The following is a 13,261-nucleotide window of genomic DNA, read 5'->3' on the forward strand; positions in this document are numbered from 1 at the left end:
ATAGCATATTCCCCCCCCCCCCTTGACCCGTGGAGTGACTCCCCCCCCACCCCGTGTCAGCAGGCCGGGCAGCCGGGTCCACCGCACACCTGCCCCCCCCACCCACGTGTGTATGAGCAGGCCGGCATCACACACACACACACACACACACGTGGAGCCTTGGACTGGGACTGCTAGCAGGGTGTATATACTGTAAGTACCCGGAATGATGGGAGAATTTCCTTCTATTAATTACATATATCACAATAGCTTCCCATCCTAATACAATTGAATGACTTACAGAAACGTGTTAAAAAGGATTCATTATGATTTACCTGCAACTCGTCACACACTGGGGATTTGTAGGGACTGGCGAATTTGGAGTAACCTTAGAGGAGATGGGAATTGGATGGTGGAAGCTTGGTGGATGAATGTAGTGCTACTCCTGTACTAAGGTACCGGATGAATGGAAGAGATGTTGAGCAGAGTTTAGAAGGTTTAACGATAATAAGGTCTTGCGGTACAGTCAATGAGCAAACTGGAATAGCATCAATCAGAAAAATTGGTAACGAGAGACATTAGGCAACAGTAATACAGTAGCACTTCATATAATAATGGATGGACTGTTGCATAGAACTCAGATGAGGAACTGTAATGAGGTTGAAGGAGGTTGAAGAACTGGGAGACCACTGTAAGAGGTTGTAGATGATGGTGAGGACCTTGGAGAATACTGTAACGAGTTGGAAATGATTGAAGAACTTTGATAATGTCTGTGAGGACTTGGAGCTGTGAAGGCTTGGAGCTGTGAAGGCTTGGAGCTGAGAAGACTGTAGCACTTGGTTACAACTGAATTTAACTGTAGCACTTGGAGACGACCATGATTACTATAGCACTTGGACACGACTGGGATTAACTGCGGCACTTGGATACAATTTAGAATAACTGCAGCACTTGGATACAACTTAGAATAACTGCGGCACTTGAATATAACTTGAGAATAACTGTGGCACTTGGATACAGCTTAGGATAACTGCGGCACTTGGATACAACTTGAGAATAACTGCAGGACTTGAATACAACTTGAGAATAGCTGCGGCACTTGGATACAGCTTAGGTTAACTGCGGCACTTGGATAAAACTTGAGAATAGCTGCGGCACTTGGATGCAACTTAGAATAACTGCGGCACTTGGATACAATTTGAGAATAGCCGTGGAATTTAGGAATAACTGCAGTACCTTGAACATAGCTGAGAATCACTGTGAGCCTTGGGGAACAACTGTGAAGCGCTTGGAGGTAATCCCAACAGGAGAGAGGTGGGTCACTGCGGCACTGGTACCTTTAAGGAACACCGGACAGGAGCATCAGCAGGTTAGGCAGGAACACTGTGGAGCGCAAAGCCACTGAACCAATCTCCAGGAGGTAGTCTGAAGCACTGGCAGGGAGACATGGGCCAGACCACTTTTATCAGGGAAAGACACATGGGATTGGCTGAAGAAAACCCCTGGCAGGGGATTGGAGAAACCTTGGTCTCCAACATGGCTGCCCCCATACTGGAGACACTTCAGAGAACCAGGCACACCTCCCCTCACAGCCACAGACACGCAGAAGGTCTGCCCCTCCACTACACTGTGATACAATGGCGGCCTTCTCTGCCGCACCACGCTGCCCGGATCCTGTCTCCTGTGTGCATCTGCTCCCCGGCATCCCGACAACACCATGCGGCCCACAGGGCAGACAGCGCGACCACCTGCGACCACCACCTGCGGTATACCCTTTGACATGGTTATAGCGACATGGTCAAACTTGTGACACATACATAATACCGACTATTCAAATGCCTAAAGGCAAAATATTGTCAGGATATTAATGCCTAATATGTTAAAATACTGACGCGCTCATAATGTTGACATGGACATGGTATTAGTGTACTGCGTCCCCGAGCATACAGTATTTCGCTGCGGTCGGCATACTTCGGGCATGGTGCCCCGCTGTGCCTGGCACACTACAATCATGAAAAATTCCATTCGGTATTCTTTGACTTGACCCCTGTTGTTTTATGTATACAATAGATGATATAGGTCTTGCACGAGCGCCCCTAGTGGTAGAACATGTCTTTGCACCCATTAATTACAGAGTAATGAAAAATTTCAAAACTTTTGGCAAAGTCCTTTCCTGATTCTCCAGCGAAATCCAACATTTTAATATTTTATTTCCATACCATGCTAAAACAAAATACTGAAAAATGTACTGTATCTGCCGTGCGGAATCTGGATGGTAGGTCGACAGTGCCTAGGTCATCAGTCAATAAGTTGACCCCATATGGTCGACAGGGAACATTTTTTGGGATGGAAAATGTCTATGTTTCAAGTCGGCTCTTGAAATGGTCAACATGAGATTTTTAATTTTTTTTTTTTTGGGGGGGGGGGGGGAGACCTACTGATGCATTATGATCCCTGTGAACTACAATTGGGAAAGGTAAAGTAACCCCCCCCCCCCTAGTTTCATGTGTATGTAGGCTGTATTTATGTATGTATGCATGTATGTATGTATGTATGTTGTGCCATAAGGGCTATGGAACAGAGCTATGCTAGGCTGTTAGGCCTTCTGGCTGTGTAGTCTTCTAGCTGTGAAGTATTCTAGTGTAAAGTATGCAGACTATAGTAATATAACATAGGAGATATATACAGGAGATGCCTGAGCTGATGTGACCCCTTCTTCTCTCTCTCTTCCCAGGTATGGGCTTTAATCTGCTGCAAATTGTATCTCTCCACTTTTTGCTCCCTATGGCTACTAAATTCTGTTAGGTATGGGCTTTAATCTGCTGCAAATTGTATCTCTCCACTTTTTGCTCCCTATGGCTACTAAATTCTGTTAGGTATGGGCTTTAATCTGCTGCAAATTGTATCTCTCCACTTTTTGCTCCCTATGGCTACTAAATTCTGTTAGGTATTGACAATTCCACAAACCTTTGTTTTTATTATTCCCTTTGGAATATATAGTAAACAAGAAATATCTGTGTATTAGCGGGGGCAGTGGTCTGTCTTTGATCACACCTTGATAAATCAATTAGGTGTGGGTGGAGTTAGGGGGTGGGGATCACTAGGACCTGTGCTGCTATTTATTCACTATATGCTAGGCTGTTAGGCCTTCTGGCTGTGTAGTCTTCTAGCTGTGAAGTATTCTAGTGTAAAGTATGCAGACTATAGTAATATAACATAGGAGATATACAGGAGGGAAACAGGAGAACAAAGAACACTTCGTCCTCCATCTGCAACCCCAGCAATCAACATACTGCAGTGAGTTACCTGCCTCATCATCACCTACAGTCTGCACAACCTGGACACTGATCTCCATGCTGAACTAAATGCTGTCACACACTGCCTCTGTCTCACTTATACATTAACTATACTTCCTGTAGGCTCTCCACACTTCTAGTACTCCACCTTCTCACTGCTCATTCTAGGCCACTCCAATCTCACTCTATATCACTACTCTGACCAACTTTACACAGAAATATGGCTCCTAGATCCACTCCCATACCAGTCCTTGCTGCCAGGTCTCGCCCCCTCTCAACTTCCACACCTTTCACACGCACCCACAACCCACACAACCTAATTACTATCTCACCTGTCCCCTCCCTTCCTTTCTCCTGTGCTCTCTGGAATGCTAGATCAGTCTGCAACAAGCTCCCAATTATCCACGACCTCTTTATCTCCCACTTTTTTAACCTTCTTGCCATCACTGAAACCTGGCTGTCCGAATCTGACACTACCTCCCCTGCTGCCCTCTCTTATGGAGGCCTCTCCTTCACACACTCGGTCAGACCGGATGGCCGCCAGGGTGGAGGAGTGGGCATCCTCCTCTCCCCCAACTGCACCTTCCGCGCCATCCCACCTGAGCCCTCCCTCACATTCTCCACCTTTGAGGTACACACTATCCGCCTCTTCTACCCCATTCACCTCCTTGTGGCTGTAATCTACCGCCCCCCTGGCCCCTGCTCCCCTTTCCTTGATAACTTTGCTGCGTGGCTTCCACACTTTCTTGCCTCTGACCTCCCCTCTATCATCCTCGGTGACTTTAACATTCCAATTGACATCAATAATGCTGCCTCCTCTAACCTTCTTGACCTTACCACCTCCTTTGGACTTTCTCAATGGACCTCCACCCCCACTCATAATCTCGGACACTCCCTTGACCTAGTCTTCACCCACCATTGTAATCTCTCTGATTTCTCTAATTCTTCCTTCCCACTCTCTGACCACAATCTGCTCTCTTTCACCCTCTCATCCTCCCCTCTCCCCTCATTGCCCAGACCCACAGTCACCAGACGTAACCTCGGATCTCTTGACCCCACTGTCCTGTCTTCCCTGGAGACTTTCCTCTCTCCTCTCTCAACCATGACTTGCCCCAACCAGGCTGCCTCTTTCTATTATTCTTCTCTCACCTCTGCTCTCGACTCTGTAGCCCCCCTCCACACTGTTCCCCTTCGACGCTCTAAACCACAACCCTGGCACAACAAAATAACTAGATTCTTGCAAAAATGTGCACGCTCTGCTGAACGCCTCTGGAGAAAATCGCACTCTCTGGAAGACTTCCTCCATTTCAAGTTTATTCTCTCCTCCTACAGCGCTGCTCTCTCCTATACCAAACAATCTTTCTTCAAATCTCTCATCTCTTCCCATTCCTCCAATCCCCGACGTCTCTTTGATACTTTTAACACTCTACTTCGCCCTGCACCACCCCTCCTCCCTTCATCCCTCACTGCCACTGACTTTGCCTCCTTCTTCCTCTCTAAAATTGAGGTAATCCGACATGATATCTCCTTCCATACCCCCTCTGCAGCCCCCCCACCCCAATCATCCTCCCCTACCAACTACCCCACTCTGTCATCCTTCTGCCCTACTACAGCTGAGGAAGTCCGCTCACTCATCTCATCCTCTCCCCCCTCTACCTGTCCCTTGGACCCTCTCCCCTCCCGTCTCCTCAGTTCCCTCTCCCCCACTGGCTGCTCCCACCTTGCTCACCTCTTTAACCTATCTCTTTCTACTGGCATCTTTCCCTCACCCTTCAAACACGCTCTGGTCTCGCCTATTCTTAAAAAACCTAACCTGGACCCTTTATCTCCCACAAGCTACCGCCCTATCTCTCTTCTCCCATTTGCCTCTAAAATACTAGAACGGCTGGTCTACAGGCGTCTCACAAGCTACCTGTCTGACCACTCCATCCTAGATCCCCTTCAATCTGGCTTTCGCCCACTTCACTCCACTGAGACTGCCCTAGTGAAAGTCACCAATGACCTGCTGTCAGCCAAATCCAAGGGTCACTTCTCCCTGCTTATCCTTTTGGACCTATCTGCTGCCTTTGACACTGTGGATCACCCTCTCCTCCTCCACACACTCCAAAACATTGGCCTCTCTGGCACAGTCTTCAACTGGTTTTCCTCTTACCTCTTCAACCGTTCCTTCTCAGTCTCTGCCTCTGGCTCTACCTCACCACCTTCTATCCTTCCTGTCGGGGTCCCTCAGGGTTCCGTCCTTGGCCCCATTCTGTTCTCTCTGTACACCTCCTCTCTGGGTGCACTCATTAACTCCTTTGGCTTCCAATATCACCTCTATGCAGATGACACCCAAATCTACCTCTCCTCTCCTGATCTGTCCCCCACTGTTTTCTCTCAAGTTTCCAACTGCCTCGCTGCCATCTCTACCTGGATGTCTGAGCGATTTCTGAAGCTGAATATGGACAAAACCGAACTTATTATCTTTCCCCCACCCAGAGCTATGCCCCCTACTAATATCTCTATCACTGGTAACAACACCATCATCTCCCCTGTTCCCCAACTCCGCTGCCTGGGTGTCACACTTGACTCCTCCCTCTCCTTTGCACCCCACATCCAAGCCCTGGCCCATTCTTGCCGGTTCCAGTTACGCAACATTGCTCGCATCAGGCCCTTTCTCTCACAGAGTGCAACTAAGCTGATCATCCACTCATTAGTCATCTCACGGCTTGACTACTGTAATGCTCTTCTCACTGGCCTCGCTCAATCCCAACTAGCTCCTCTCCAATCTGTCCTCAATGCTGCAGCCAGGCTTATCTTCCTCTCCCGCCGCTCTAACTCTGCTACTCCCCTTCAACAAAATCTGCACTGGCTTCCATTCCCCTACAGAATCCTCTTCAAACACCTCACAATCACATACAGGGCCATCTCTAATTCCATTGCTCCATATATCTCTAACCTCATCTCCATTCATACACCCTCCCGCCCTCTACGGTCAGCTGACGACTGTCGTCTCTCCTCCACCCTGATCACTGCTTCCCATGCTAGAGTACAGGACTTTGCCCGTGCTGCACCCCTTCAGTGGAACGCACTCCATTAGACTCTCCCCGACCTTGCAAAGCTTCAAACGGGCACTGAAAACTCACCTATTCATCAAAGCGTACCCTTCCACTGCATAAACCAGCTGGTTCTCTGACCCCTTGCCTGTTTCCTGTTTACATCCTGCTATCTAACCACCACCCCCTCGCTTGCACCTCTTGTAATCTGTCTGTCTCCCCTTCCTACTAGATTGTAAGCTCCTCCGAGTAGGGCCCTCTTCCCTCCTGTTGTCAAAGCCCACTTCTCTTCACATTTCACTCACAGCTCTCCTTTACTCCAACACTCAGTGACCATCTTCATACTCATCTCCATCATTGGCCTCAAGCCTCTAGTTGTATGTTGATTGGGTCCTCACTACTTACATTTAAGCTGTAATGTGTATTGAACTGTGGTGCTCTTTATTTGTACTGTATTTTTGTTATTTATTCAATGTTATGCCAAGTTTTGTCTCCCTGTATTGTTCCTTTGTACGGCGCTGCGAAACACTTGTGGCGCCTTATAAATAAAATTATAATAATAATAATAATAATACCCTTGCTGTCTTAAGCTGTTCCATGGATGTTGTGTGTGCTGTGTGTCTGTGTACGTACGTATGTAAGCTGTGTGTGTGTGTGTGTGTGTGTGTATGTATGTATGTATGTATGTATGTATGAAGGCTATGTGTGTGTGTGTGTGCGTGCGTGTATGTATGTATGTATGTATGTGTGTATGCTATGTGCATGTATGTATGTATGTATGCTATGTATGTGTGTGTGTGTATGTATGTATGTATGTATGTTTGTATGTATGTATGTATGTATGTATGTATGTATGGTGTGTGTATGGGAATATGCTGTGAGTGTGTGTGTGTGTGTGTGTATGATGTATGCATGTAACACAAAGGGGGCACCTAAAAACTAACCATGGGCAAGAAGCAATAGCATCTGAATTTGGAAGTTGTGTGGGATACCGGCCAAGCTCTGACTTTTTTAAACCATTTACAAGGCAAAAACCATGCCTTTAAAATTATTGGCCCTTTTAAAAAAAACATCCAAGGTTGTCCGGCATTCCACACGACCTCTGAACTTAGATGCTATTACATCAGGCCATTAATATTTCTTAGGGGGCCCCCTTGTCTTTAGTACCCCAGCCCCAACAAGCCTTAATCCTTTAAAGAATGCTTTAAATATGTTTTTTTTTTTTTATCCATATTTTTAAACCCAAATGATATGAAACAAATTCTAAACCCATGTAACATTCTGTGATAAGTCTCAGACACTGTATTCAAATCAGCCAAATAAAACCATCTGATTCATAACATATGTTTAGATTTACAATACCATCTATGTATTTTATCCTTAAAACAACCCATTCATTCGTGTTTTCTATTTCCAGCACTTTTCCCACTTTGTAAACAGCAGATGTAGTGTTTGTGCTTTGGGAATTAGTTAGTGAGAACTATTAGCGAGTTATCTCTACTGTAGACCCACAGGTAATACAAGACAGACATTGCTAAAAATTACAATATTCCCAAGGTCAGAATAGGTTATCGTCCCGAAATGTCTCAGCGAACTTGAGCACTGAGCTCTACAGAAATAGGATCATAAATGCAGGACAAGAAGAACAGCTGAGGGTACACCAAAGTTACTAACATCACGGAATACTCTGACATTAGGAGGCACAGATATATAGTACATGCAGAACAGAGACAATGTCTTATTAGAAATCCTCCTAGAGCCAGCTGCTTCACATGAAATATATATATATATATATATATATATATATATATCTATCCTTATATAGTATAATGTACAATCCCTGAAGCACGTCTGTCTGTCCGAATGCGTTAATCTCAAAAACTGCTGGGTGTGTTTTTGCATTGTTTTCACTATTATGTAGTGAAGTTCTCCCAGAAGGTTTACATATATTCACCCTCGCCCTATCCCATATGGGGGCGGAGCACAATGAGTTAATCATAATCACCCAATCAGCATGCACTTTGTAAATGGAGTGACTGGAAACATCACAGCTGGGCTGCATAGTCATTTACACAGCAAGCAGTGGTCCTGGCAAAATTTTAGGTACTCTTTACCTAGCACGGCGCCCATCGCGGTCATCGCGGGCATTGAATGCACTAAAAAATCGGGTGCGACGCGACCGACGCGATGCCCGCGATTTCCCATAGGGACCAATGTTAAATTTCTCAATTGACCCGATTTTTCTGTTCAATGCCTCAATTGACACGATTTTTCCATAGGAATCAATGTTAAATGGCCCACAGAGGCCAAATAGCCACCCTGAAGTGTGAAATGGCCCCCACAATTGTTAACGCCACCCCACGATCAATGTGAACCCTAAGCGTGGCGAGCGCAGCGAGCCCGCGACGGCCGGCGGTACGCGTCCTACGACCTTTTCATACCCCCACTATCCACGTCGGCGTGAAGTTGAGAATAGAATAGTGTGGCGAGCGCAGCGAGCCACCGTGCCCGAAGCGTGGCGAGCGCAGCGAGCCCCGCGAGGGGACGAGGATACCTGTGAAGCCCGCGAAGGGACGCGTTTACCTGTGAAGGTATCCGCGTCCCCTCGCGGGGCTCGCTGCGCTCGCCACGCTTCGGGCTCGGTGGCTCGCTGCGCTCGCCACACTATTCTATTCTCAGCTCCACGCCGACGTGGATAGTGGGGGTATGAAAAGGTCGTAGGACGAGTACCACCCCTCCTCGCAGGCTCGCTTCGCTCGCCACGCTTCGGGTTGACGTTGATCGTGGGGTGGCGTTAACAATTGTGGGGGCCATTTCACACTTCAGGGTGCCTATTTGGCCTCTGTGGGCCATTGAACATTGTTTCCTATGGAAAAATCGTGTCAATTGAGGCATTGAACAGTAAAATCTGGTCAATTGAGAAATTTAACATTGTTCCCTATGGGAAATCGCGGGCATCGCGTCGGTCGCGTCGCACCCGATTTTTAGTGCATTAAATGGCCGTGATGCCCGCGATTTTTTTAACTGCGATGCCCACGATCAAAATCGTGGGCGCCGTGCTAGGTAAAGAGTACCAAATTTTAGGGGCGTGGACTAATCATGGGAGGTGTGGTCATACCCCCTTAGCCAAAAATTTAGTTTTGGAGCAGGGAAAGCCAGGGAGCCTCTCTGCCAAGAGCATCTAGGTCTCAGCAGCAGCATCTGCAGTACAGCACATTCCAGCGTAGGGAGGGGGTGGGCAGACCCGAGCCTCCACTAAGCCCCTACATCAGTCCAGGGCCCGGGTAGTACCTCTCTTGGTGGCCATGACAGCAAGTGGAAGCAAACACATGTTCAACCCATCACCCGCTGCACTGGGGTAACAGCCAGGCAGCTGCAACAATGAAAGCAATTATGGGCACCACACAGAGGACCATATGCCACATGCACACACCCACACACAGATCCTCACTGTCACACACACACGAGGAGGCAGCATTCCCCCGGCCACACGTACCACGTCTGGCAAATGGTATCCCCAGTAAGGTCATGGTGTCTCAGTGCACTCAGGAAGTAGCCTGCCCCATATCCAGCAACAGCCCCATCTCTGTCCACAGAAAGGAGGAGGGAGCAATCGGGGAGCGCTGGCCATGCTGGTAATTATATGATTTTAGTAGGCTTTATTTATGACTATCGATTCTTGATCAACCTTAAAGGTTGATCAAGAATCGATAGTCATAAATAAAGCCTACTAAAATCTAAAGCCTACAAATTAAAACCCATATCTGGACAAAACACGATCATAAGAACCAAACAGCGCTAACCATATAGGGCATGTGGGAACTACCTAGAATCTATAAGCATGCATGTTTTGATGTTTGGAATAAATATGCTGGCTGGTTTCCTTGTTGATCGGCAGCACTGTGTGCATCAGGCAATGTGCAATACCTGGGACTCAGCAGAAAGCATCACATTCCTCCTAACGCCACCCCAGACTCCCATTGGCTAGTTTCACAGGAATCTAGGGGCAGGCTTAGAAGAAGTAGGATGCTAAGTCCCAGGTGCCGCATGGTGCCTAATACATACAGTGCTACTGGAACCAAAACCTAAACCAAATCACAGCGTTTTCTGCAAATCGCTAGTATTTGTATTGTTTTATTCCTTTTTTCTTGTTATTTTATTTTCGCAGTTAGTTAAATCCTTTTGCAGTGATTCAAAGTTGAATGATGATAATTTTTTCTTAATAACCCTTCTAGATATAGATAAGGTTATTTGCAGAGTAACTCTTATTATAATCAGTTTATAACATCTCTCCTCCTCAATCTGTTACTGTATCCGAAGCTCCCTGCTCCTCTCCTACAGGATTCCTCCTGATATAATATCCCCCCGTGGGCCTGTCCTGCATCAGATATGATATAGGTCCCTATCTTCCTCATGGCACAGACCCTATTCTCCACTCTGGTCCTTGTCCACCCTATATCTGGCTGAGTGGTTAAACATGAGACCCCAGGCTGGGTTGGGTAACAGCCTAGAGGTCTGCCACCTGGGCATGTTTCCTTGGCTATTCCATTCTTACAAGCAGGTCCCACTTAACTCTTATCACTTGCAATGGTGTAGGAGCAGGATTAAAGTGGTTTTGCGGTCATCAAACTGTGGCAATATTGAACAGGGGCCGTAGTTTGCAGATGAACGACTTTTAGCAGTACCTAGAATCCCCCATAATTCATCTGGGGGTCAAGCTTTTAGCCATGCTGCTCTGACTCTATGGAACTTACTATTCTGCACAGTTTAAGAGCCCCCCTACTCTAGAATCCTTCAAAACAGACTCAATACTTTCCTGTTTACTAAGCATTTCCTTAATTCCCTTAAGAATTGTTTATGAAAAGCTTTCCTGTACTTCATTGTTCCTGTACTGTATTACATTAATTCTATCTGTTAAGCACCTTGAGTTCTTGAATATATGAATATTTCAATATGAAAAAAAAATGTAAACATAGTAACAATAATGGTAATATATATATATATATATATATATATATATATATATATATATATATATATATATTTATTTATATATATACAGTATTTCATGTTGTGGAACTCAAATTTCTAAATGTTTCTAAGCATAGAACCTATACTATACATGTTACATGGTTATTGATTTGTATACTCACCATGGTAGCTGAGGACGAAGAAACCACTGGTTGTAAAGTCACTGTGGAACTTTATCAGGACCTGGTTTGAAGTGCTATAAACAGATTCCAGTGCAGTGTTACCGCTAAATTGTCCAATCTGAGGGGAACTTTGGTCTGGACCATCCCTAAAAGAAATGATTACATTTTTGATAATGCATTAATTATTATTATTATTATTATTATTATTATTATTATTATTATTATTATTATTATTATTCTTTACAAAGTATGGAATTAAAGGATTCAACTGAAAAACAGCGGCCTTCTACAATCAACTAGTGAAGTCCAATGATCCATCCATGAGTATAACTGCGGTGCTGAGGAAACCGACAGGGTCTTCTCACCATCTCTAGAAGGATGATTGATGAACAAGGACAAGCGGTGCTATGGTAAAAGTACCACTTTAAGTTACATCACTTGCATTTCAGTCTCTTACTATTTTTTTTTGCCCATTCTGTGTTCATCCCCTGTTATAGAAACAATTCTGGTGATTTACACAAGTGCACCCTCATATGATTACATTAGGAAGAGGTGTGGAGGTGCTGGTCCAGATATGCCAAATGGAGCATTATGAGGCTGCTTCAGGTAGGCAGCTCTTAGTTTGAGTATATTTGAGTAAGGAAACATTATAATGTGGCTCTTTACTAGTTAATTATAGACCCAGATTGGGGTAACATGGGTGTGGGGTGCGGTCCTGGATTGGTGTGACTGGATGGCTCTGGGGCGGTACAGCCTTACATTCTATCTAACCCCTTCTAATCTCTTCATTAACGCAATTTCTTTTTTTTTTATTTTTTTTTTATTGAGTTTTTATTTTCGATTTTACAAGAGACATAAATATAATAAAAAAATAAGACGATACAATACACAATACACAATACAATACAAGACACGGCAGTCATCATACAGAGGTAAAAGATCTAGGATGTTAATTACAAGCAATACAGAACGAGAGATGCGAGATAACATAAACATATACATATACCGGGAGCGACAACTATTGAAATATTTGCAAGCTAAGCACTGAGAAATAAGTTGTTAATAGATTACGCGATGGCCCTTCTATGAGCTTATTGGGACGATAATTGGTGATTCTGACTGTGAACAAAGTGGTATCATAGTGTTTGGGGAAGCTAACAAAAAAAAAAAAAAAAACGCAATTTCTTTAATAGTTTATTCACATTGGCTTTTCATTAAGGGGCTAGGACACGGAGCATAGCTCCGCCCCCAACACCCGAGAAGCCCCGGTGTTCTCTGGCTACCTAACACTAATATTTATTAACACTATAGTTTTTTCACTGGTGTGCTACCCTGGGCTTTCTGGCTTATGCTGATTTTTTTTTTTTTTTGGGGGGGGGGGGGGGGGGGTACTGCACCCCACACCTAGGTAAAGCAGTGGGGACCCCCAATACACAGGGAAGCTTTGATGATGGCTTAGGAGGCTTATTTATATATTTTTCCAAATATATGTAGCCAAGATCTTTGAATTACTGTATATTATCAATCTGATTACTGGGGGAAATTTACCAACATCAATTAGGTGCAAATGGTCGTATTCGTACCATTCGATTTGAAATGCACAATTATTAAAACCAGGACCGGTACTTTGAGCCCGCGGCTGGTTAAAGTCATTTTAAAGTTATTTATTTATTAGATTTTTTACACTGGACATCATTGCACGGATCACACTGATCCATGCAACGCGGCCGCGGCAACCAAATACGTATATGACCTGGTACGAATACGGATGGGTACAAATGCATACGACATCGGAAAA

At 45.1% G+C, this 13,261-nt stretch overlaps 1 protein-coding gene across 6 annotated transcripts in view; it reads right to left on the reverse strand.

Annotated features, from left to right (window-relative positions):
- CSMD3 (CUB and Sushi multiple domains 3) overlaps window positions 1-13,261 on the reverse strand; it is a 969,186-nt gene that overhangs the window by 154,398 nt on the left and 801,527 nt on the right. For all 6 annotated transcript variants that reach the window (XM_083186712.1, XM_083186713.1, XM_083186711.1 and 3 more), the window contains one exon: window positions 11,464-11,609. In XM_083186712.1, coding sequence (XP_083042838.1) covers window positions 11,464-11,609 — 146 coding nt within the window. The remainder of the gene's footprint in view (window positions 1-11,463; window positions 11,610-13,261) is intronic.

The sequence above is a fragment of the Crinia signifera genome, chromosome 5 (genome assembly GCF_055691185.1).
Source record: "Crinia signifera chromosome 5, ASM5569118v1, whole genome shotgun sequence".
NCBI classification, from domain to species: domain Eukaryota; kingdom Metazoa; phylum Chordata; class Amphibia; order Anura; family Myobatrachidae; genus Crinia; species Crinia signifera.